The 24,573-nt window shown below is 48.1% G+C and overlaps 1 protein-coding gene across 1 annotated transcript; it reads right to left on the bottom strand.

Annotated features, from left to right (window-relative positions):
* Positions 1–22,881, bottom strand: LOC142259010 (uncharacterized). The gene is made up of 3 exons (XM_075331547.1): positions 22,764–22,881; positions 22,567–22,680; positions 1–2,605 (listed from the first exon to the last, which is right to left on the bottom strand). Exons 1-3 carry the CDS (start codon positions 22,846–22,848, stop codon positions 1,020–1,022), a joined length of 1,785 nt encoding a protein of 594 aa, XP_075187662.1. The 5' UTR covers positions 22,849–22,881; the 3' UTR covers positions 1–1,019.
* Positions 22,882–24,573: the final 1,692 nt, after the last annotated feature.

The raw sequence follows: 24,573 nt of genomic DNA, 5'->3' as shown, positions 1-24,573 counted from the left end.
AAACAAGTTTAGAAATGCAATTATATACAATATAATATACTTATGAGTTCCTATCTCCAATCTGGGACTGCGCTTTTTAGTAAATAAAGCAGTGGGAAACCTGAGATTAGTGAATTATCTAAATATAATCCAGTATCAAAACCTTTCAGAAATGTTCATAAAGGCTCTCGAAATACCCAACTTAAGTTACTAGCAAAGTGGAGCTCGAATTTCCATTTTGTGGGATCTCAGTGTGCAGGGCGGGATCCCACAAATCTCTGCGGCTGCTCTAAGGACGAGAAATTGCTCTCTCAACTAATCTAGCGTGGTCACATACTTTTTAAGGTTTTACTGAACTGCTTAAGAAGGATGCCACAGAGCTGGGGTCGTAGAGCTTACTCTTCCACTGTGAGTGATCACTGAGGGTTGTGGGATCTCACAACCTGAAAGTTCCTTTTGGGGACATTAGGAACACTTCCAAAAGTTTTGGTACTGGATTATATTTAAAAAAATTCACTAATCTGTGGCTCTTCACTGTTTTAGTAAATAATAAAGGCAGCCACAGATTTGATATAAGCATATTTAAATGGAAAGTCATCAAACACATTGCACTAGAAACTGGGGGATATTACCCTCGTAACAGTGTCAGCAGCAGAACCCCCCATAACAGTGCATCATGACCACATTCTTATGGTTTGAAAAATACGATAAGTTTAAAAAGAGAGAAAATGGTTCTTTCAATTGTAGCTGATTTTTGGATAAAACCCTTTGAATTATAGTACATTATGATGGTTTCTCCCATGTGACTCATCTGACAACAGAACCTGATTAATGTTGAAAAACATTTGGCAAATTCTGAAAGCAAGAATGGCTGCTCCGCTCTGATGGTTTTCTGATGGTCGGCAAGACTTGATTTACCAGTTAAACATTACATTATTCACAACATGAAAAAGGTTCCTGCCCTGTGCGGCTTCTTAACATGTTTAACAAAATTTGATTTCTGAAAATTACATTTTCCACATTCAGAACATAAAAATGGTTTATTTTGTGTGATTTTTTTGATGGTCATCACGATATGATTTCCTAGTAAAACATTTACCACATTCTGAGCATGAAAACGGCTTTTCCCCTATGTGATTTGTCTGATGTCTAATAAGGTGTGATTTCCGAATAAAACATTTCCCACACTTTGAACATGAAAATGGCTTCTCCCCTGTGTGACTTTTCTGATGTCTAACAAGGTGTGATTTCTGAAGAAAACATTTCCCACACTCTGAACATGAAAACGGCTTCTCCCCGGTGTGACTTGTCTGATGTCTAACAAGGTGTGATTTCCGAATAAAACATTTCCCACACTCTGAACAAGAAAATGGCTTCTCCCCTGTGTGATTTTTCTGATGTCTAACAAGCTCTGATTTCCGAATAAAACATTTTCCACACTCTGAACATGAAAATGGCTTCTCCCCTGTGTGAGATCTTTGATGCCAAAGAAGATATGATTTCCGAATAAAACATTTCCCACATTCTGAACATGAAAATGGCTTCTCCCCTGTGTGAGATCTTTGATGCACAAAAAGATCTGATTTCTGAATAAAACATTTCCCACACTCTGAACATGCAAATGGCTTCTCCACTGTGTGATTTTTCTGATGTCTAACAAGGTCTGATTTCTGAATAAAACATTTCCCACACTCTGAACATGAAAATGGCTTCTCCCCTGTGTGAGATCTTTGATGCCAAACAAGATATGATTTCCGAATAAAACATTTTCCACACTCTGAACATGAAAATGGCTTCTCCCCTGTGTGAGATCTTTGATGCCAAACAAGATATGATTTCCGAATAAAACATTTCCCACATTCTGAACATGAAAATGGCTTTTCTCCTGTGTGATTTTTCTGATGTCTAACAAGGTCTGATTTCTGAATAAAACATTTCCCACACTCTGAACATGAAAATGGCTTCTCCCCTGTGTGATTTTTCTGATGTCTAACAAGCTCTGATTTCCGAATAAAACATTTTCCACACTCTGAACATGAAAATGGCTTCTCCCCTGTGTGAGATCTTTGATGCCAAACAAGAGATGATTTCTGAATAAAATATTTCCCACATTCTGAACATGAAAATGGCTTCTCCCCTGTGTGAGATCTTTGATGCACAAAAAGATCTGATTTCTGAGTAAAACATTTCCCACACTCTGAACATGAAATTGGCTTCTCCCCTGTGTGACTTTTCTGATGTTTAACAAGGTTTATTTTCTGAATAAAACATTTTCCACACTCTGAACATGAAAATGGCTTCTCCCCTGTGTGGCTTTTCTGATGTCTAACAAGGTTTGATTTCCGCATAAAACATTTCCCACACTCTGAACATGAAAATAGTTTCTCCCTTGTAGGAGCCGTTTCATGTTCCACATCCTTTCTGTAACTTTTATTTTGCTTACAATTCTGTGATAAATCGTAATTTTGGACTTGTTTGAAAAGATCAGATGATAAAGCTTTCCGAGGAAGGACTGGAGGTATATCTGGGACAACAGCATGCTCTTCATATGTTTCATGTGTGGTAGTTTGATCATCTGTTTTAAATTCTGAAGATATATTTCCATGTGAACTCCTGATACAGTCATCTGTTAAAAACAAACACAATGTTATTATTTTTTAATTATATAATTTTGAAAGTACATTTATTTTTTTAAACTATATTATTAGAAATTAATTTAGGAAACAAATTATTCTGAATCTGTTTTCCAATTTCGAGATCTAAAGGGTACATTACACGCTGCGACACTGCTGGCGATGTCGAGTGCGATAGCACCCGCCCCCGTCGTTTGTGCGACTTTTGGTGATCGCTGCTGTAGCGAACATTATCGCTACGGCAGCTCCACACGCTTGTCAGCGACGTCGCTGTGACCGCCGAACAATCCCTCCCTCAAGGGGGAGGTGCGTTCGGCGTCAAAGCGACGTCACTGCGGCGTCACTAAGCGGCCGCCCAATAGAAGAGGAGGGGCGGAGATGAGCGGCCGGAACATGCCGCCCACCTCTGTCCTTCCTCATTGCCGGTGGACGCAGGTAAGGAGATGTTCGTCGCTCCTGCGGTGTCACACATAGCGATGTGTGGTGCCGCAGGAACGACGAACAACTTCGTACCTGCAGCAACGATATTAAGGAAAGGAGAGACGTGTCAACGATCACCGCTTTTGAACGATTTTGCGATCGTTGATCGTCGCTCCTTGGTGTCACACGCTGTGATGTCGCTACCGGCGCCGGATTTGCGTCACTAATGATGTGACCCCGACGATATATCAGTAGCGATGTCGCAGCGTGTAAAGCACCCTTTAGAGTTACATCTTCGTTAATTCGGATCTCCCATTCCTAGCACCAGTTCTCTGGAATGTGCTACAGTAAATAATCTGATTGATTGTCGCAATGTGACTGTAGGATAATAAGGGACAGGGAGCTCCTATACTTTCCCTCATGCTAGGAAACCGTAGGCTATCCCTAACCACTGGATTACCCCCGAACGTGGAAGGAAGGGACAGGAGTATGATGGAAATAAAGATTAAGACAGACAGGAAAACCAAAATTCAGACACATTGCAAACTCACAGAAATAAACAGTGTGAGACTAAGGAGAAAAGCAAGAGCATTAAGGCAGAAACAAAAAGACAACAAGGGTTAACACCACAACTGCTCACAGCAATAATGCACAACAACCACTAGTTTGTATCACAACACCTCACCAGACCTGTATAGGTAAACTATAGCTGGCATTAATGGAATAGTCCAGCCAGCATATACAGAAGGGGAGCAAATGATACTGGCTCCACTACAGCATGTAATCAAATACATTAACAAGGAGCTCAGCAGATAATAACTGTTGCTAGTCTTACTAAGTATGTGTGTTACGAACTGGCGCCGCCATAGCCGCAAGCAGCCTGCTGCGGTTCCTGTTGCGCCCAGGCGCCGGCTGCCGTTCTTGGCCGTGCCTCGGGTTGTCCAGTTGGCTGTTCCTTCCACCACGTCTAAGTGTGGAGAGGCGGCTATTGCGCATGCGTGCGCCGATTTACCCCAGCCAGAGTTTAAGCCCGGTGTTTTGCCTAGTGAGCATGCTCAGCCTGATTGTGTTATGTCTGAGACTAAGTCCTCAGTTCGGGCTACTGAGCATGCTCCCACAATTAACCCTAACAGCCTCTTTGCACAGGTACTTGGACTTCGTGCTGTGTCTAAGTTCTGGGATGTGCCTACTGAGCATGCTCAAACTGATAGTCTGCTTTCTGAGCCTGTTGCTCAGGCTACTGGGCATGCTCAGACACTTGATGCACCAGAGGCTAGGTCCGGTAAGGACCTCACTGAGCATGTCTGTGAGGTGGCAGGCCCTGATAGGGCAGAGGGTGTCAGGTGTCCTGATGACGTGGCAACTCCGGACTGGCTCGCAGAGGCCCGCCCCTATGATCTGGCACCTCAGTATTGGTCGTCAGACGATGACTGGTGAAGTGTTTGGGGCGTGGCTGCCATGAGGTCATCAATGATGTGGTGGTTCCGGATAGGTCGCATGTGATGTCACTGATGACATGGCACTCTGCTATTGGACCTTGGTGGTTCCACCCTGGGTTTGGGGCGGACCCAGGTTATAAAAGGGGCTGGAGACAACATGGAGGTGCGCAGTCTTCACATTTGCTCAGTCAGAGCACACCTCCATGTTAGAGCCTCATTGCGGCATAAGCCTATGTTGGGCAGCGGTAGGTAGGGTTAGGCGAACGGTGCCTGTCACGCCAAGATTCGTGGCTCGGCACATCAGGGTCAGGCGCCGTGCTTCCCTCCTGCCATTCCAGTCTTGCTATAGCAGCCCAGTGGCGTTAACTGGGCTGCGGCTGCTGTGCTTCCTGTCCGATTGTGCTCCCTACGCACACGGACAACGCACCTGCTGTGCCACCTGTCCGGTTGTGCCCCCTACGCGCACGGACAGCGTACCCCAGGACCCCTGTGGAGTTAACAGGGTGTTCCTTATCCTACTCGGCTTCCCGGTCAACGCTACTGGTGTACCCATCTGGCCTGACGTGTCCTACACACACGTGGCCAGTCGAGAGGTGGCCAGAAACGCTAATCGGAGGACCGTTCGGCCTGACGTGTCCTACACACGTGGCCGACAGGGCGCTTTCGTGGCGGTCTTCCGGTTAACGCTACCTGGTTACCACCCGGCCTGACGTGTTTCCTGCACACGTGGTTGGTGTAGCGCTAGGTGCACCTAAACGCTAATCGGGTTGTCGTCTGGTCTGACATGTCCAAACACACGTGACCGGTTCCCAGAGTTCCTGGGTTATCTCAGAGCCATCCAGCTGTATAGTCTCCGCCTAACCCTCAGGTGCCAGCAGCTCCTTTGTCATCTGGAGCACGGTGGGCCCCGACTGGCGATTAGGATATATACCCCCTGGTCCTAATCTGCCGGTCCCCCCGTAACAGTAAGACTGCGCCAGGGTCTGGCTGGCATGGCGGAGATGGAGCAGCTACGTCAGTTCATGCTGCAGCTTGATGCGAGAGTGAGGTCTCTGGAGAAGTCTGCTCTTGCTGCTGATATGGATGATGTGGTGGCTCAAGCGGCTGCAATGGTGTCAGTCACCAAGCCTACTCCAACCCTCCCTCACCTCTCGCTGCCCAACAAGTTTACGGGGAACAACAAGGCATGTAGGGGATTCGTGAACCAGTGCTCAGTCCATCTAGAGCTGTTGGCTGCACGGTTTCCTACAAAGAGGTCGAAGGTGGGGTTTATCATCTCCTTGCTCTCTGATAGAGCACTGGAGTGGGCTACACCATTGTGGGAGAGGAATGACCCCGTAGTACAGGACTCTAAGGAGTTTTTGGAGTCCTTGCGACAAGTGTTCCTGGGGCCTGAGGTCACTCATGACTCGGCCCTACAGCTACTGACTTTGGAGCAGGGGCGTACCTCCTCAAGTCAATATGCTGTGAGTTTCAGGACACTTGCTGCAGAACTGGGGTGGTCAGAGAGGACTCTCATTCCACTGTTCTGGAGGGGATTAGCCTCGCACGTGAAGGACGCATTAGCGTCGCGTGAGGTACCAACTACCCTTGAGGGCCTCATGACTCTGGCTACCCGCATTGACCTGCGGACCTCCGAACGTCAGCTGGAGCGCAGGTCAGAGGGTCGTTTAGCCACTGTAGTGGTCTCTCCTACTGCACCTCCCTTAGAGGACATCTCTGTCCCTATGGACATCGCTAGGGTTGGTGTTGCTAGGTCTTCGAGTCACAAGGGCATTTCCTGTTTCGCTTGTGGGCAGTCTGGTCATTATGCCAACCGTTGCCCAAAGCGTCAGGGTAAGCGACCGCGATTGGTGACCATAGCTGAAGGTAGACTGGACTCTGCGTCATCCATTAGGGTGACGTTTCCCGCGTCCATTTCCTTTAAGGGGTCAACATGGTCCACAAGGGCAAGTGTGGACACAGGTGCTGGGGATAGTTTCATCTCCTCCTCTTTTGCCCGGCGGCATGCCATCCCACTGGTGCAAATGCCAAGGCCAGTGAGAGTCCGTGTATTGGATGGGTCCTTGTTGCCCAAGGTAATTCACCAGCGGACAGTGCCCATTACCCTTGCCATGTCATCTGGGCATAGGGAGACCATTTCATTTCTGGTTCTCCCTAAGGGTGCAGATGATATTCTGCTGGGTATTCTTTGGTTGAAGCAACATTCCCCACATATCGACTGGTCATCGGGGGTGATTACGCGGTGGAGCGAGTCTTGCAGCTCACACTGCATGTCTCCATCTTCCGCCCGTCGCTCAGTGGTATCTGTGGCGACTATAGACCATTTGAGTGGGAGGGCCGCTAGAGGGGGGGTTACTGTTAGGAACTGGCGCCGCCATAGCCGCAAGCAGCCTGCTGCGGTTCCTGTTGCGCCCAGGCGCCGGCTGCCGTTCTTGGCCGTGCCTCGGGTTGTCCAGTTGGCTGTTCCTTCCACCACGTCTAAGTGTGGAGAGGCGGCTAGTGCGCATGCGTGCGCCGATTTACCCCAGCCAGAGTTTAAGCCCGGTGTTTTGCCTAGTGAGCATGCTCAGCCTGATTGTGTTATGTCTGAGACTAAAGGCTGTGTCACACACATAGATAAACTGACTGGCGATTAGGATATATACCCCCTGGTCCTAATCTGCCGGTCCCCCCGTAACAGTGTGGTTCGACGCCTGCGTCTCCCTGCACTGCTCACAAACATCATAGAAATTAGCAAGCAGAGTGCCAGAATCTGTAATTTCCACAGATCCTGATGCCACCATGACAGTTGGTGATGCCTGCAAGCATCTCGTTGTGACATTGATGCACAACATAGACAATTTCGGCCATGGCCTAGCAGAGCATGGTGCTGGTCACATAATCCAGGAGCTCTGACAACTTCAGGCGGTGAAGTGGCTCACACATCTTACCGGCAGTTCCTTCAGCGGTGAATCTTTCTCTAGGCACTCAGTATCACCCTGGGATCAGATGAGGCGGTCCAAAACCAGGCTCCGGAGCTCCCCCAGAAAGGTATCTGACTTCTTTGCCAGAGGCTCCGGGCTGGAGAGGATTTCTAAGATGGCTGCTGCCTCCCCTCATGCTGCAAAGTCTGCAGGGCCTGCACGCTCTGCTACTTCCTCTGTCTCAAGCAGAGGAAGCTCCATGGAGACTGCGGGCACTGTGGAAATGGTAAGTCCTGATAACCAGCCTGTCACAAAGGAGGAAATGAAATCCCTCTTTGCAGCTTTCAGGAAATCTAAGCAAAATGATATAAAGAGCATGTTGGCAGAGCTGAAGGGGGAAGTTAGAGCCATAGGGAACCGCAGAGATCATTTGGAGAACAAAATGGAGGAGTTAACAGGGTTCCACAATGCCCTGATAGATGAGCATGAGGAGCTTAAAGCTGAAGTCTGCAAGTTAACATCTAAAATGCTGGACCTGGAGGACAGATCCAGGAGAAACAATGTTAGAATAAGAGGAATACCAGAAGAAGTACATGATAAAGATTTGCTCCCCCTGTTACAGGACTTTATTCAAGCTGTTGTGCCTAAAGCAGAAGGGAGAGATATCTTAGTGTACCGGATCCACAGAATCCCTAAGCCTCAAGGACTTAACCCTTCGATTCCTAGAGATACTATTGCCTGCATTCACTTCTATAAATCAAAGGAGGCCTTCCCGCTTGGTTTAAAGAAGAAACCTTCCCTGCCAGACAGATTTGCTCGCCATTCGGTGTTCCCTGATCTCTCAGCTGGCACGTTTGCGAGGAGGAGAGAATTCACCTCATTTACAAAGATTCTACGGGATAAAGGCACTATATATCGTTGGGGTTTCCCTATCAAGCTCATTGTCAGTAAAAATGGTAACACTCGGGTTTGCTTCTCTACTGCGCAACTTGGAAAAGTGTTTGAGGACTGGGATATTCCACCCCCTCCGCCATCTACCTTGGATAAAGATTCACCCCAAAACAGGAGAATTAACCCTGAATGGTTTAAAGCTTGAAGTTCCCATAACTTTCGCCTTTTGAGGTCGTGGTCTCCATTTTTCTGGATTTTTTTTTTGTTTCTACAGAGGGTGCTGGCTACTAAATTTTGTGGCCGCATCCTGCCCACCTGCAGTTCCTGCCCCACGAGCGTCTTTTTTTCGCTCTTACTGTTTTGAGTGCTTGTCAGTCCTTGTGTAGCTCCGTCATGTTATGTGAGGAGCAACTTGTTTCTCAGTTTTTCTTTAATTGTTATGTCATGTTATTTGTTGATGGGTCTTGCCTGTTTGTACCATTTCTTTCTGCAGGATTAATACTCCAAAGGAAGCAGATTCTCGGCTATTACAGCCACTTCTGGCCTTACATACCATGGGTTTAAAGGTATTGTCTCTAAATGTAAAGGGATTAAATTCTCCGCATAAAAGGTCATGGGTCTGGAAGGAGGCAATAAAGGCGAGTAGTGATGTTTTGTGCATTCAAGAATCACATTTATTAGCCCAGGATAATGGTAGAATGAAAAATGTTAATTATCCTCATCAGTTTTTTGGACAATAAGGTCCACAAAAGGGCAGGTGTAGGAATCCTCATTAAAAGCTCTGTAGCCTTCCAGCTTGAAAGGGTGGTGGGGGACATTGAGGGGAGATATGTTATTTTAATTGGTCTACTAAACAATGTGCAATTCACTATTGCTTCAGTGTACGCTCCCAATGTGGGCCAATTAAAATTCATACATACATTTTTGGAGTCTTTTAGGGGAGTGGCAAAGGGTTCCTCGGTGATATGCGGAGACTTTAATGTCCCTATGTGTAAATCCCTAGATTGTTCCCACCAAGCCGCGGCCAGAAAAGAGATGGGCCACCTGATCCGTGAGTTTCGTTTTCATGATATATGGCGATATGCTCATGCAGGAGAGAGAGAGACTACTCTTTTCACTCCCTAAGGTTTAATACCTACTCTAGAATAGATTATATCTTAGTAGATGATTTGTTACTGTTGGGATGTGAAAAGGTTAACATTGGCCCCATTACGTGGTCAGACCATGCGCCCGTTATGTTAACAATTTCAGGCGAGGGTCCTACCCGGTCTCCTTACAAATGGAAACTGAATGATTATATCCTCACTAACCAAGATACCAGCGATGAAATCGCTCGGCAAAAAATAAATTTTTTGCCATTAACCCCTTAACGACCGCGGGCCGTAAAATTACGTCCTAAATGACATAATCTTACTGCCCGCGGTCCTCCGATTTTCACAGCTGAGATGTGTGCCTGCTAGGCACGAGCAGAATCGTTATCTGCTCGTGACGATTAACCCCTTATATGGCGCTGTCAATACATGACAGCGCCATTATAAGCGCGATTGCGGTAATATTTTCCTTACCGCCCGATACCGGAAGTCACGTGACGCAATCACGTGACTCCCGATAGTTGTCATGGTAGCACAGGGTCATGTGATGACTCCTGTACTACACCTGACTTGGTTTCACTTTCGCTGTGCCCGGGGCACAGCAAAAGAGAAAGACAGCGTATCTGCTGTTTACAGCCTTGCAGCTGTGATCAGCAGATACTGCAGAGCGATCGGAATGCTGATCGCAATAGCCCCCTAGGGGGACTAGTAAAATAAAAAAAAAAAGTTAAAAAATAAGTTTTAAAAAATTAAAAAAAAACAAAAAAACCTAAAAGTTCAAATCACCCCCCATTCGCCCCATTGAAAATTAAAGGGTTAAAAAAATAAAAAATATACACACATTTGGTATCGCCGCGTTCAGAAACGCCCGATCTATCAAAATATAAAATCAATTAATCTGATCAGTAAACGGCGTAGCGGCAAAAAAATTCCAAACGCCAAAACGACGTTTTTTTGTCGCCACAACTTTTGCGCAAAATGCAATAAGAGGCGATCAAAACGTAGCATCTGCGCAAAAATGGTACCGTTAAAAACGTCAGCTCGAGACGCAAAAAATAAGCCGTCATTGAGCCTAAGATCCCGAAAAATGAGAACGCTACGGGTCACGGAATATGGCGTAAAACGTGCGCCACTTTTTTCGGAAAAACTTCCGATTTTTTTTTAACCCCTTATATAAAAGTAAACCTATACATGTTTGGTGTCTACGAACTCGCACTGACCTGAGGCATCACACCCACACATCAGTTTTACCATATAGTGAACACAGTGAATAAAATATCTCAAAAACCATAGTGCTATCGCACTTTTTTTGCAATTTTTCAGCATTTGGAATTTTTTTGCCATTTTCTAGTACACAATATGGTAAAACTGATGGTTTCATTTAAAAGTACAGCTCGTTCCGCAAAAAAATGAGCCCTCACATGACCATATTGACTGAAAAATAAAAAAGTTACGTCTCTCAGAAAAAGAATGGCGAAAAAAAAAACGGAAAGCGAAAAATCGGCCGGTCGTGAAGGGGTTAATGATAATCAAATGGTCTCGGATGAAACTCTTTGGGCAGCCCATAAGGCCTTTGCTAGAGGTGTCCTCATCAAAACTGCAGCAATGGAGAAAAGGAAAAGGTTAAAAGCATTTAATGATATTTTGTTTAAACTCCAGCTCCTGGAAAGGGCAAACAAGGCCCACCCCTCTGACATTTGCCTTGACTCTATTAGAGGTCTGAGAGATCAGCTGAGATCATTTATGCTGTATTCCTAAGAAAAAAAATCTAAAAAAGCTTAAATCCAAATTCTATAGCTTGGGTGATAGAGCCGGTAGGGTCCTAGCAAGTCGTTTGAAGAAATGGGAGGCTCGGATGGCCATTCCCTTTTTGATTAAGCACGACGGGTCCAAAGTTTTAAACCCTACTCATATAGCTAGTGAGTTTAAAGAATACTATTCCCAACTATATAATCTCGTCAGATCCTAAAACACTCCAGCCCACGAAGGGTGAAATTTCTTCTTTCCTTGCTAAACTAAATTTTCCCAAACTTTCCCCCATGGCTCTGGCTGCTCTTAATGCCCCCCTTCCTGAGGAGGAAGTAGTTTGGGCTATTAATTCCTTTAAGAGACTTTCTGCCCCCGGGCCAGATGGTTTTTCTAATTCTTACTACCGCCAGTTTGCGCACATCTTGGCTCCATTTTTGGTTAGAACGTTCTCACTATGGAGGGACTCATCTGATATCCAGTCTGAAAGCTAGGCTGCGACAATCACTACTATTCCTAAACCGGGGAAGCCTCTAAGCTGTCCTGGTAACTTCAGACCTATCTCTCTTTTGAATTGTGATGTGAAGTTATATGCAAATGTCTGGGCTAATAGACTCCTCTCAGGTTTGCCGGCCCTGGTCTCCCCTGACAAAGTGGGATTTGTCCCAGGGAGGCAGGCTATAGATGGCACTAGAACAGTGATTGATTTGATGGATTTTCTTGAGTCCAGTGGTACCGGCGGTGTATTCCTGTCTCTAGATGAGGAAAAAGCGTTTGACAGGGTACACTGGGACTATGTGGATGCCGTTTTGGACACATTTGGTTTCTCTGGTAATATAAAGGGTGCTATTATGGCCTTATAAAAAAAAACAAATGCTTCGGTCTGTGCAGCAGGCTTCTATTCTGATAGATTTGACCTGACTAATGGGACCCGCCAGGGTTGCCCCCCTTCTCCTATAATTTTTGCTTTAGTCATGGAGCCCCTGGCGGAGTCCATTAGGCTCAACCCGGAAATCTCTGGAGTTAAAATAGGCCCTGTAGAACATAAGATCGGTCTATATGCAGACGATGTAATACTTTCTTGCACTGATAGTGAAAGATCATTGATAGGGATCAAAAAAGCTCCACTTGAATTTTCTAAGATTTCATATTACAAGCTAAGCGAAGGAAAATTGGTTCTCTTCTCAGTTAATGTTCCACCATCTGTTACAGATAAAATCTCCTCACTTGTCTCATATACTTGGGCCCAGGATGGCTTTTCGTACCTAGGACCAAGGATTTGTAAACTTTCCAATATTGTCAAACAAAATTTTAATACGCTGCTTGATTCCATTCGAAAGGACATAGACAATCAAATACATTTACCCCTTTCCTGGATGGCGCGCATTCAGATAGTTAAGATGATGTTCCTACCAAAAATTATTTATTGATTCCGCTGTCTTCCCTTGAGGTTCCCCAAGAGGTTTCTCTCTCTCCTGCAGGAAGTTGTGAGCAGATTTATTTGGGCAGGAAAGAAACCTAGGGTTGGTATGTCTACCTTATTTTATAGTTATTCACATGGTGGTCTGGGGGTCCTGAATTTTTATTTGTACCATAAAGTAGCGGTTCTAGAGGCGTTAAGGGAGTGATATGATGATTCTAGTACTCACAAATGGGTGCTTGTGGAGAAATAATTGAGCCCACGTGGGACTTTGAGATTTCTACTGGAGGCGCGAGTACTTAGTTCCTTTGCCCCCTCTCTTCTCCTGCAGACAATGAAAGTGGCATTTTCTTACTGGTCTGATCTGGTCTCTTCTCATCAGGTGATTAAATTTGAGTCTATCTCCATTAGAGCCTTGGAGCTTCATGCGGATGGCCTCGCGTTAGGCAATTGGGTGATGAGTGGTATTATGGTCATGAAAGATATCCTCTTAATTCAGGAGTTGAAACCTTTCTCTGTCCTAATGGATGAATCTGGCCTTCACAGAAATGACTTCTACCAGTATCTGCAAATTCGGCATTTTTTTTAAATTCATGTGTATTTCCCTTATGCTGCCATAGTGCTGTTTGCTCGCCAATACAGAATTTTTTTAGGTCCTCCTCCTCTCAAAAACACGGCCACTCGGTAGTATATAAAGTGTTTAATTCCCCCGGTAATGGTCCTAAACAAGCGTATATGAGGCGCTGGGAAAGGGGCTCTTGCTTTCTCCTCAACCCCAGACCAATGCTGGTCCGCTTCTGGCAACCTGCAGAAATATTCCTCCTGTATCAATCATCTTGAGCAGCTTAAGAAAGTTCACTTTGACTGGTACTACACCCTGCTGAAGATTTCTAAATTCCGTGGTGCCTATCCCCAATCCTGCTGGAAGGGCTACTCGGGTGTTTGTTCCCTAAGGCACATGTGGTGGGATTGCCCGCTCATCCGGCCTTTTTGGGAAGAAGTGTCTAACATTATTACCTCAGTTACAAGCCTGGCTGGAAGTTTGAGCGGTCCGCTAGTGGTTTTGGGGATCGGTTTACATATATTCCCTGGCGATTTGAGACCAATTGTATCACACATTCTAATAGCAGCACGTATGTGTTTGGCAGACCACTGGAGAGAAATAACTATCCCCTCTAAATTGGAAATTATCCAAAAAATCAATAAACATTACCGATACGAGCTCCTTCTAACCTCAGATCTGTTTACCAAAAATAAAATAAGGAATCGTTAGTCCCCCTGGGCGATGTCCAAATTCTTGTCCTTCCAGTCCTGACTGGTGGACCTGTAATCTTATTACCTATCATCCCTACCATTGCTTCCTATGTTGCAAATTGTATGCCCTAACCCTACTATGCAGAACCGGTGGTGGACCCGTGAAAGCACCCCTAGAGGTGCGAAACGGTACCGTTGTGCTCTGTGCCCCCTCCCCTCACCTCCCCTATGTTGTCTCACCTGTTTGAATGAAGCAACATTAACATTTTTCACACCGCAGAGTGCTGCCGATCTTACTTTTTTTAGATGCCAAATATTTAATGGGCTTGTCCGGGACTGTAACATTGATGGCCTATCCTTAGGCTTTGTAACCAAAGTAGGTAGCAGGGTCTTGCTGTCTGTGTAGATAAACATTAGGGCTCCAATTCATCAAGATCAGCGATGTACACTGAAAATTGATGTCAGGGACTGGCATGAGATTTCTGGCATAGGGAACATCACAGTTTGTTATGAATTAGAGAAGCGGTGGCATCACACCCCTTCTTCTGGCAAAGCTCTGCCCATTTTGGCAAAGCTGGTTAAAATTGCCATGAAACCTCCAAAAGTTGCACAATTTATTTTTTGTACAGTCATTTATTATTGACTGTAGAATGGCTATGATCTATCAATGTTTGGAATCAGAAGTACAAAAGGATGTTGATGAAATAGAGAATCATGACTGTAAGTCACTAGAGTGTTAATAAGTGCTGAGAAAATCGTGCAATGTAAAACCAACAACGGTCATCGTAATCAAAGCAAACAAGAGACTATAACAATATAGCTCTGCAGTGCAGCCAGGCCAACCATCTGTCTTTATAAAATCCTTCCCCGGTCTTCTTTCCAAACTTATAGAGCAATTCACTGGAGGCAAAAAGGGGGTCCCAATTTCATTGCAACATCCATGTCTTCCTTAGATGCATGACCTCTTTCATGAAGATGCACGAATTCCATTAGGTATGGTACCAGAAGATGGTTAACAATGAACCCTGGGGTGTCCTTGCATGACACAGGCATCTTTCCTTGTGTTTTACTGAAGTGCATGAGACAGTCAGAAGTCGTTTGGCTAGTCATTGGTGTCTTATTGACCTCCACCAGCTTCATCATTGGTATTGGATTAAAGAAATGCAGCCCTCCGAACTAATCCTGCCTAGTTGTGGAGTTGGCTATGTCAGTTATTGGCAATGAGGAAGTGTTGCTGGCAAATATGGTGTGTTCTGGTGCAAATTTGTCCAGTGTCTTCATTAGTGCGTTTTTCACTTCCAAGTTTTCTATTATGGCTTCCACCACCAGATCATTGCTGTGCACCACGGCCACTGGGTCTGTGCTTGTGCTGAAGTTTGAGAGGGTTTTGCTGATGAACTGTGGAGCAGCTCAGGCTTGTCTGCAAACATCTTCTTAAGGCCCCGTCACACTAAGCAACATCGCTAGCAACATCGCTGCTAACGAACAACTTTTGTGACGTTGCTAGCGATGTTGCTGTGTGTGACATCCAGCAACAACCTGGCCCCTGCTGTGAGGTCGTTGGTTGTTGCTGAATGTCCTGGGCCATTTTTTAGTTGTTGCTGTCCCGCTGTGAAGCACAGATCGCTGTGTGTGACAGCGAGACAGCAACAACTAAATGTGCAGGCAGCAGGAGCCGGCTTCTGCGGAGGCTGGTAACCAATGTAAACATCGGGTAACTAAGAAGCCCTGTCCTTGGTTACCCGATATTTACCTTTGTTACCAGCCTCCCCCGCTCTCACTGTCAGTGCCGGCTCCTGCTCTGTGCACATGTAGCTGCAGGACACATCGGGTTAATTAACCCGATGTGTGCTGTAACTAGGAGAGCAAGGAGCCAGCGCTCAGTGTGCGCTGCTCCCTGCTCTGTGCACATTTAGCTGCAGCACACATCGGGTAATTAACCCGATGTGTGCTGTAACTAGGAGAGCAGGGAGCCAGCGCTCAGTGTGCGCTGCTCCCTGTTCTCTGCACGTGTAGCTCCGTGCACTGGTAACCTAGGCAAATATCGGGTTGGTTTCCCGATATTTACCTTAGTTACCAAGCGCAGCATCTTCCACGCGGCGCTGGGGGCTGATCACTGGTTGCTGGTGAGCTCACCAGCAACTCGTGTAGCCACGCTCCAGCGATCCCTGCCAGGTCAGGTTGCTGGTGGGATCGCTGGAGCGTTGCAGTGTGACATCTCACCAGCAACCTCCTAGCAACTTACCAGCGATCCCTATCGTTGTTGGGATCGCTGGTAAGTTGCTTAGTGTGACTGGACCTTTAGTGACCCTTTTCAAGCTGTCTTCAATACTTTTGGCAAACTTTTTCAAGATGTTATCAGAGTGGTCAACTAAAACAACAGTGTGTCTGGTTGCTGCAGCTACATGCACTATCCCGGCACCCATCAGACCTCCTCCAATCACAGTCACGTGCTTGAAAGTCAGCTTCTTCGCGGTGGCGAAGCCCATGGCGAGGCCATGTCTGCTTGTACTGTTGGGAGCTGAAGGACATACGAGTGATGTCAGCACAGCGCGCCGTGATAATTTAGTCGCACAATCTTTTTTCACAACTCTGTGTTGCACAAAAAATAGATTGAAAAGTGATTTCTGACAGAATTCTGGCATAATTGCTTTGAAGAATCAAAGGTCTATGTGTCAAATGTCCTTCTATAGGTGTCTCCAATCCTTCCAGGGTAGTTTGCCAGTAGTTCACATTCTCTAAAGCAATAATTTTATTAGATATTTTTTAGCAGTTTAAAAATTTGGTATTTCAGTGTGCGGCTGTAACTCTTTTTTTTTTCTATTATCTAGCTATACACACACACACACACACACACCAGCCTGTCTCCTCTTCAGCTTTAAACCTTTTTGACATCACATCATGTGACCTTTGGTCACATGATGTGATGTCAAAAAGGTCCTTAAGCAATCCTATAATCGGCATATAAACACTGGGGCCGCTAGGAGAATGGGGGCCCTGTGAAATTGTCCAGTTTGCTCTCCCTTTCCCCTAATGCCAGACCAGCATGTCAGCCTGTGTCCTGTTCAGTTCTTTTAGACTCCTGCAATTAAGAGACCTTTGGTTACATCAAGTCACATGACTTCATCAAAGGTCCTTAAACATTCAGCTTCCAAATAAAACTGATGAGGTCCTTAAGAAAGTGGGGTTCCAGAGAAATTGCACAGTTTGACTCCTCCCAACGCTGGCCCTGACTGTAACTAGGGCTTATTTTCTGGGAAACAGGGTATTCATGAACTCTCTGTAGGTCTTTCAGTTGCCTTTGTGACCCCCTGGACTAGCCAGGTAGTCACAGATAGACCCCCGTATTACACCTGTCCCCCAATAAGGTAACATCAGCCAACCATTAAAACCTAGCAAGAAGAGAATGGCACTTCCTATATATGCGTCTAGGAGATATTGGGGTGCACTTCAGGTTCCAAAGCCAAACAGTGAGAAGTATACAAGGCACTCCCAAGATGATTTGAAGAAATATTTATTCATGTGCGTAACAAAAACGTTTTCGGTCCCGTGTGGACCTTCCTCAGTAGCACATGTGTGAGGGAACACGCTGTGTGGGCTGTCAGACGCGGAATCCACCGCTGTATGGGGGCTGTGCCATGACAGGAAGGTCCACATAGGACCGAAAACGTTTTTATTATGCACATGAATAAATATTTCTTCAAATCATCTTGGGAGTGCCTTGTATACTTCTAACCATTAAAACCTAGTCACCTCCCTCAGTGCTTGATGGACACACCAGGGGGCGGAGCCAGGCGGTTGGCTACGCCCACCGAGGAGTTCAGAGAGCCTGAGGATGGAAAACAGTTGAGTTTTAGGAGGGAGTCTGTGAGGAGTGAAGGAGAGTGGAAGCAGGCCTGTGTAGCAGGTCTGCAGCAGTCTAACAGGTGCCAGGGTCAGAGCCCTGGTACCGTGGCTAGGAGGAAAACGGTGGCCTTAGCCTGCAGGAGCCGGGAAGACGCCTCGGTGGAACCGTGGTGGACCGGGACAGGGTAGTGGCCTGCCGGTACCGACCCGGGGACCCGACTCGGAAACCGGAGCACACAGGGGGGTACTTAGACCCTGAAACGAGGTCCAGAATTCACTGGACTGAGTTAATTAACTGATTGCGGTCTGGACTATAGGTCTTCTCCCACCCAAGTTCCGACTGAAGACAACAGCCCACCGAGCCGGGGAGCGGACTCCCGCCGCTGAAGCGCAGGTAGTTTACAGATACACAACACGGTGCAGGAGAAAGGCCAGGACCACCGAACCGGGTGGGGGACCAGATGCAGCCAGCAGCGGGCACCGACCACCATCAACTTGGTTTACCAGACCAGAGACTTGTGTGTGTCAAGAACTGTGAGTACAACAGTGCCATCCGGCCACGCACCACCCTGCACCGCCCAGCTATTCCCCAACGGGTCCCGGGGCCATCATCCCTACCCACGGAGGGGATAACATCTTGCGGCACTACCATATCCCCCGGGGTGCCCAGTAATCGCAGCGGTGGTGTCCAACTTCACACGACCCGTGGGTGGCATCACGAACTCAAGCAGGGCTCCGGCTGTGCTCCCACCTAACCCCCCACCAAAAGCAACAGCACCCCCTTTCAGAGCGAAGTGACCCCGCGTCCGGAGGCGCTCGAGCCACCCACCAACGAGCCCGGATCCGAGCGGCTCTGCTGCAGCCGAGCGCGGGGCGGTACACATCGACTCTTCTGGCATCACGAACAGGATACTTACCTATTCACTTACCTAGTGAAGTGCGCCTTGAAGTAAAGTCAGCGGTGATCCGTTGCTAAATTCTCAGAATCCGCCATCTTTTGGCGTGAAGATTCCCGCCAGAGTCTTCTTCCCTGCAGTAAGGGAGCGAAAAACTGAAGCCCCGCCCCTTGGGAACGCAGCCGTGCAGCAAAGCGAGAGGTCGGAAAGCGAAACTGATCGGCCGAAAAAGAGAGTGCAGCGAAAAGACCAAGGGGGGGGCGGGTGAAGATTCAGCGACACGTGACCGAGCTGATAAAGGGCAGGGACTCCAGGACCCGGCCATACTTCTGGTTCTTGGACCCTGCAAAAGCACCATGGCTAACCCGTTCCGCAAGCCTGCAGCACCGGAGCCCGCGCCTGGAACAGCAGCGTGGGTGGAAGCCCAGACGACGCTGATGTGCCGCCGTCTGCAAGCCCAGGTGCGCTTCCTAATGGAGTGGTAGATGGCCAAGATGGAGGAGATAGCTGCGGCCGTGCGGGTACGTGAAGTGGAGGCAATTTTGGAGGAGAGGGTAAGCGACCCACGCCCCTGTGTCCCCGAGGGACCAGCCGACGCGGCTGAGAGACCCGGTCTGCCCCTGCCCTCTATGTTGCCTTCCTCACCACCCATATCGGCTGCCGCCGCTCCCCCGCTCAGTCCGCTGCCCCCGACACCCGTGAGAACCCACCAGTGGAAGCAGCCCGCGGACAGCCAGTCATCCGACCGGCGCCAATACCGCTTCCTTGGAAGACCCATCTCCAGAGGATGCCGGCTCCTGGTGTGAACCCGCCAGTCCCGGAAGTGACCGCGCCTCAAGAGATCTAGGCCCCGGCAGTCCGCCCGGCCAAGATGGAGCTGGCTGTTGTCCGGAAGCCAGCCCAGCAGTTAAAGCTGGCCGCTCCCAGGTTCCAAGCCTTGGCTGAGGCGTCGCGGGGTTGCCGCTGCGAGGCAGCTCAGCAGGCCACGACACAGCGGGGCTCCCCAGTGCAGAAGGTGCCGGTCGTAGCCGGCACGGGGGAGCTCCAGCTGGGCCCGACCCCTGCGCAGAGGGAACCGGAGAAAGAGGACGCTCCATATTGGGAGCGGCAGCAGCGCCAGCTGGGCCGGGAGATTGTGGCCCGAGAGAAGCAGAAGGCGGAGGTGCTGGTCCGGACCATCAGAGAAAAAGAAAATCTCCGCAGCGCCACCTATCGGGTACGGGGCCCGACCTACGAAGGCCAAGTCCGGCAGTTTGACCCCAGCCATGGATGGGGGTTTATCTTTGAGCCCAGCCTGGAGGCGGAAGTGTTTGTGTTCCGCAGGGACGTGTACACGCACCTGCCCGTTGGTCACCCCGAGCGGGACCTGGAGCCCGGAGAGCTGGTGAGCTACACCCGGTATTGCGGGGAGAAAGGATGGTTCGCCCTCAATGTGAAAAGAAGGGTGATCCGCAGTGCCCGGAGGCACACCCAGTCCCCTCCCCCGCCATACAGTCCCGAAGTTGCTGTTGAGGAGGAGTACAAGGAAGAGTTTGAGTAAGGTAGCGGTTCTCGGCTGCCATACTGCCCGTCCCCGTTGCGACTTTGTTTGATCCCCATTACTGCCCGTTTAAATGAACATGGCTGAGAACTTGCAGGCCACCCAAAAACTTTTAGGCTTGTAAATAATCCCGGACCACCCTTTCAGGTCCTACAGTCCCCGGGGAGGCTGGTTGGAGGAAGGGCCTGCGGCAGAGGAGGCCGGGGTCCCATCACCATTGGAACCGGTGACAACCCTCCGGGTCAGGGGTCCCCTGGACGTGGGGCCTCTGAGAGACTGCCGGGTATGAAACTTTGTACCCAGCCCGTATGGGCAATACCCGGACCTGAACCCGATTCCTGGACTGGGGAAAAGGGGTGCTGACCTGTTTTTAGAGGCAGCATCAAGGATTAGGTTTGCTTGGGTGGGCAAATGAAAGGACCCGGTCCCGTCCCGTTCCTGTTTAATAAAAATGTTTTTACAAGTTTGCAACGTTAAAGCATAGTGCCTCCCTTCTTTGGACAAACCAGAAGTAATCATAATTGTAAATATGTTAGTATGCTTGTTAACTGTTTTTTTTTATCTTTTTCAGTTACAAAATAAATGGTGGTGGTCGGACAGCCCGCGGACGGTCTGTAATTAACCAAGGGGGAGTGTGACGCCCTGGACTGGCCATTTAGTCACAGATAGACCCCCACATTACACCTGGCCCCCAATAAGGTAACATCAGCCAACCATTAAAACCTAGTCACCTCCCTGAGTGCTTGATGGACACACCAGGGGTGGAGCCAGGCGGTTGGCTACGCCCACCAAGGAGTTCAGAGAGCCTGAGGCAGGAAAACAGTTGAGTTTTAGGAGGGAGTCTGTGAGGAGTGAAGGAGAGTGGAAGCAGGCCTGTGTAGCAGGTCTGCAGCAGTCTGACAGGTGCCAGGGTCAGAGCCCTGGTACTCTGGCTAGTAGGCAAACGGTGGCCTTAGCCTGCAGGAGCCGGGAAGACGGCTCGGTGGAACCGTGGTGGACCGGGACAGGGTAGTGGCCCGCCGGTACCGACCTGGGGACCCGACTCAGAAACCGGAGCACACAGGGGGGTACTTAGACCCTGAAACGAGGTCCACAATCCACTGGACTGAGTTAATTAACTGATTGCGGTCTGGACTATAGGTCCTCTCCCACCCAAGTTCCGACTGAAGACAACAGCCCACCGAGGGGGATAGAAATCCACCACACAGGAAGAGAGATCCCACGGGCCAGCATCTGCGGGCAAAGGGCTCACCCGACATTCGCAAAGCCGGGGAGTGGACTCCTGTCGTTGAAGCGCAGGCAGTCTACAGATACACAACACGGTGCAGGAGAAAGGCCAAGACCACCGAACCGGGTGGGGGACCAGACAGACGCAGCCGGCTGCGGGCACCGACCACCATCAACTTGGTTTACCAGAGACTTGTGTGTGTCAAGAACTGTGAGTACAACAGTGCCATCCGGCCGCGCACCACCCTGCACCGCCCAGCTATTCCCCAACGGGTCCCGGGGCCATCATCCCTACCCACGGAGGGGTTAACATCTTGCTGCACTACCATCTCCCCCGGGGTGCCCAGTAATCGCAGCGGTGGTGTCCAACTTCACCACGACCCGTGGGTGGCGTCACGAACTCAAGCACGGCTCCGGTCGTGCACCCACCTAACCCCCCACCAAAAGCGCCAGCACCCCCTTTCAGAGTGAAGTGACCCCGGGTCCGGAGGAGCTCAAGCCACCCACCAATGAGCCCGGATCCGGGCGGCTCGGCTGGAGCCGAGCACGGGGCGGTACACATCGACTCTTCTGGCATCACGAACAGGATACTTACCTATTCACTTACCTAATGAAGTGCGCCTTGAAGTAAAGTCAGCGGTGATCCGTTGCAAAATTCTCAGAATCCGCCATCTTTTGGCGCGAAGATTCCCGCCAGAGTCTTCTTCCCTGTAGTAAGAGCGCGAAAAACTGAAGCCCCGCCCCCTGGGAACGCAGCCGTGCAGCAAAGCGAGAGGTCGGAAAGCGAAACTGATCGGCTGAAAAAGAGAGTGCCGCGAAAAGACCAAGGGGGGGCGGGTGAAGATTCAGCGACACGTGACCGAGCTGATAAAGGGCAGGGACTCCAGGACCTGCCATACTTCTGGTTCCTGGACCCTGCAAAAGCGCTATGGCTGACCCATTCCGCAAGCCCGCAGCACCGGAGCCCGCGCCTGGAACAGCAGCGTGGGTGAAAGCCCGGACGACGCTGATGTGCTGCCGTGGAAGCCCAGGTGCGCTTCCTAATGGAGCGGTGGGTCCGGAGCGCTCGAGCCACCCACCAACGAGCCCGAATCTGAGTGGCTCGGCTGCAGCCGAGCGTGGGGCGGTACACCTTCATAACAATATAGAGAAGGCACTAGAAACAAACAGCAGAAGAAGCAGAAGCAAAGAAAATACAGCTGAAAAAAAACATAGCAGAAAGCCTAAAAATGTAAACACAAAATTAGTGCAGAAAGTACTTGAGTAGATATCTCTTACAGGATAGAGCTGGAGGAAACACATCCTGAGGAACATCGGGGTCCTCTTGTTTACAGCCCTCTGGGAGAAGAGGACGGGGACATCTCTCTGGTGTTGTCCTCTTACTGGATAGACCTGGAGGAGACACATACAGGGACTGAATTCAGTCCTTACATACAGATAATTGTAGGCCGTGTGTATTTAGTCCTGTCTATTACCTGGTGATGTGAGGGGCTGGGGAACCACCATCATGACGTCCTTGTACAGATCTTTGTGTCCTTCTAAATACTCCCACTCCTCCATGGAGAAATAGATGGTGACGTCCTGACACCTTATAGGAACCTGACACATACAATGATACCGTCACCCCCGATCCCTTCATAGCGTTACTGTATAATGTCCCAGCATTCCCAGCAGTGTCACCTCTCCAGTCAGCAGCTCAATCATCTTGTAGGTGAGTTCTAGGATCTTCTGGTCATTGATGTCCTCATGTATCGGGGGGTGAGGTGGAGGCCCCGTGATTGGGCTCAGGGGTCTTCCCCATCCCTCAGACACAGGGGCCTGACAGCGCTCACTAGAGGTCTTCTTCACTACTGTGTAATCCTGGTTATGGAGAGACACAGTAATAAATCTCACTCCAGACATTTCCAGAGTCCTCACCTCTCCAGTTCTGTCCATCTGTTATTCCCATAGATAAGAATGATGTAATGTGACGTCATCAGAATCTCTCACCTCTCCAGTAAGCCGGAAGAGGATCTCTAGGGTGAGGTGTAATAGCCTCTCCGCCATCTTGTCCCTGTCCATATCCATCCTTCACGGGGCAATCAGGAGGATTCTCTTCTGTAGAAGATCTCCACTGAGAGGATCCAATATTATAAGGACCTGAATGGGAAGGAGATGAGCCCATATGTAACATTAATGGAGATAAGGGAGGTGAGATATCATTTGGGTAGGAAAAAAAATTCAATGTGAGATGTGCTACGTAAGTAGTAAAACCGACCGATAAAAGTAGCACATTATCTTTATAAAAAAACACAATCCTTCATATGGCAATGTGAATGGAAAAATAAAAGAGTAATTGCTCCCGGAATAAGTGTAGGGAAATATGAAAGAACAAAAACAAATAATTTCCCAGTTTTTCGGTTAAGAACAGGGCAATGGAATTAGGATTCGATGTATTCTGGTCTCTAACGGAAGAAGAGAGACCACACATGGTGTACAGATCTGTGCACTCACTGACGCACACAATTTACCACCCATTTCTTGCATGAAGGCAGCAAAATAGTGAAAATTACCCAATTACAAAATATGCCCACATTATATTTCCCTTCTAAACTAGAAATATTATGCATACTTTATTGATTTTTATAACGTAGAGTGAAATACAATTTTTACAAGCTATGTTGACAATATGCAAAATAAGTAACAAATTATAGTTGAATCTATATAGGTTTAACATTTTAACCTGGGAGGGAGAAGGATGAGGGGATGAAAGAGAAAAAAAAAGGAAAAAAAACTAAAGGGACGAGAATTGTGTAGGAAAAGGAGTTTTGAAATTTGCTTAACCCCTTCAGCCCCAGAGCACTTTCCATTTTTGCATTTTTGTTTTGTGCTCCCCATCTTCCGAGAGCCGTAACTTTTTTATTTTTCCGTCAATCTTGCCATATGAGGGCTTATTTTTTGCGGGACAAGTTGTACTTTTAAATGAAACTATAAGTTTTACCATATGGTGTACTGGAAAACAGCAAAAAAAATTCCAAATATGTGTATATATTTTTTTTTAATCCTTTAATTTTCAATGGGGTGAAAGGGGGGTGATTTGAACTTTTAGGTTTTTTGGGTTTTTTTTAAATTTTTTAAAACTTTTTTTTAATTTATTTTACTAGTCCCCCTAGGGGGCTATAGCGTTCAGCAATCCGATCGCTCTGATCTATCTGCTGATCACAGCTATACAGCTGTAAGCAGCAGATACGGGCACTTCCTGCTTCACTGGCCTCCGGGCCGGGTGAAAACGAAAGTGAAACATCA

The sequence above is a fragment of the Anomaloglossus baeobatrachus genome (assembly GCF_048569485.1).
Source record: "Anomaloglossus baeobatrachus isolate aAnoBae1 chromosome 5 unlocalized genomic scaffold, aAnoBae1.hap1 SUPER_5_unloc_22, whole genome shotgun sequence".
Lineage (NCBI taxonomy): Eukaryota > Metazoa > Chordata > Amphibia > Anura > Aromobatidae > Anomaloglossus > Anomaloglossus baeobatrachus.
This window is presented reverse-complemented; position numbering and strand designations above follow the sequence as displayed.

Excerpts from the sequence above, each read along its gene's own strand:
- LOC142259010 (XM_075331547.1), bottom strand. The coding sequence starts at position 22,848 with ATGGAGGAGTGGGAGTATTTAGAAGGACACAAAGATCTGTACAAGGAC. Across the intron at positions 22,681-22,763 it reads CCAGCCCCTCACATCACCAG|GTCTATCCAGTAAGAGGACA; the intron begins GTAATAGACAGG and ends TGTCTCCTCCAG. Across the intron at positions 2,606-22,566 it reads GTTTCCTCCAGCTCTATCCT|ATGACTGTATCAGGAGTTCA; the intron begins GTAAGAGATATC and ends TGTTTTTAACAG.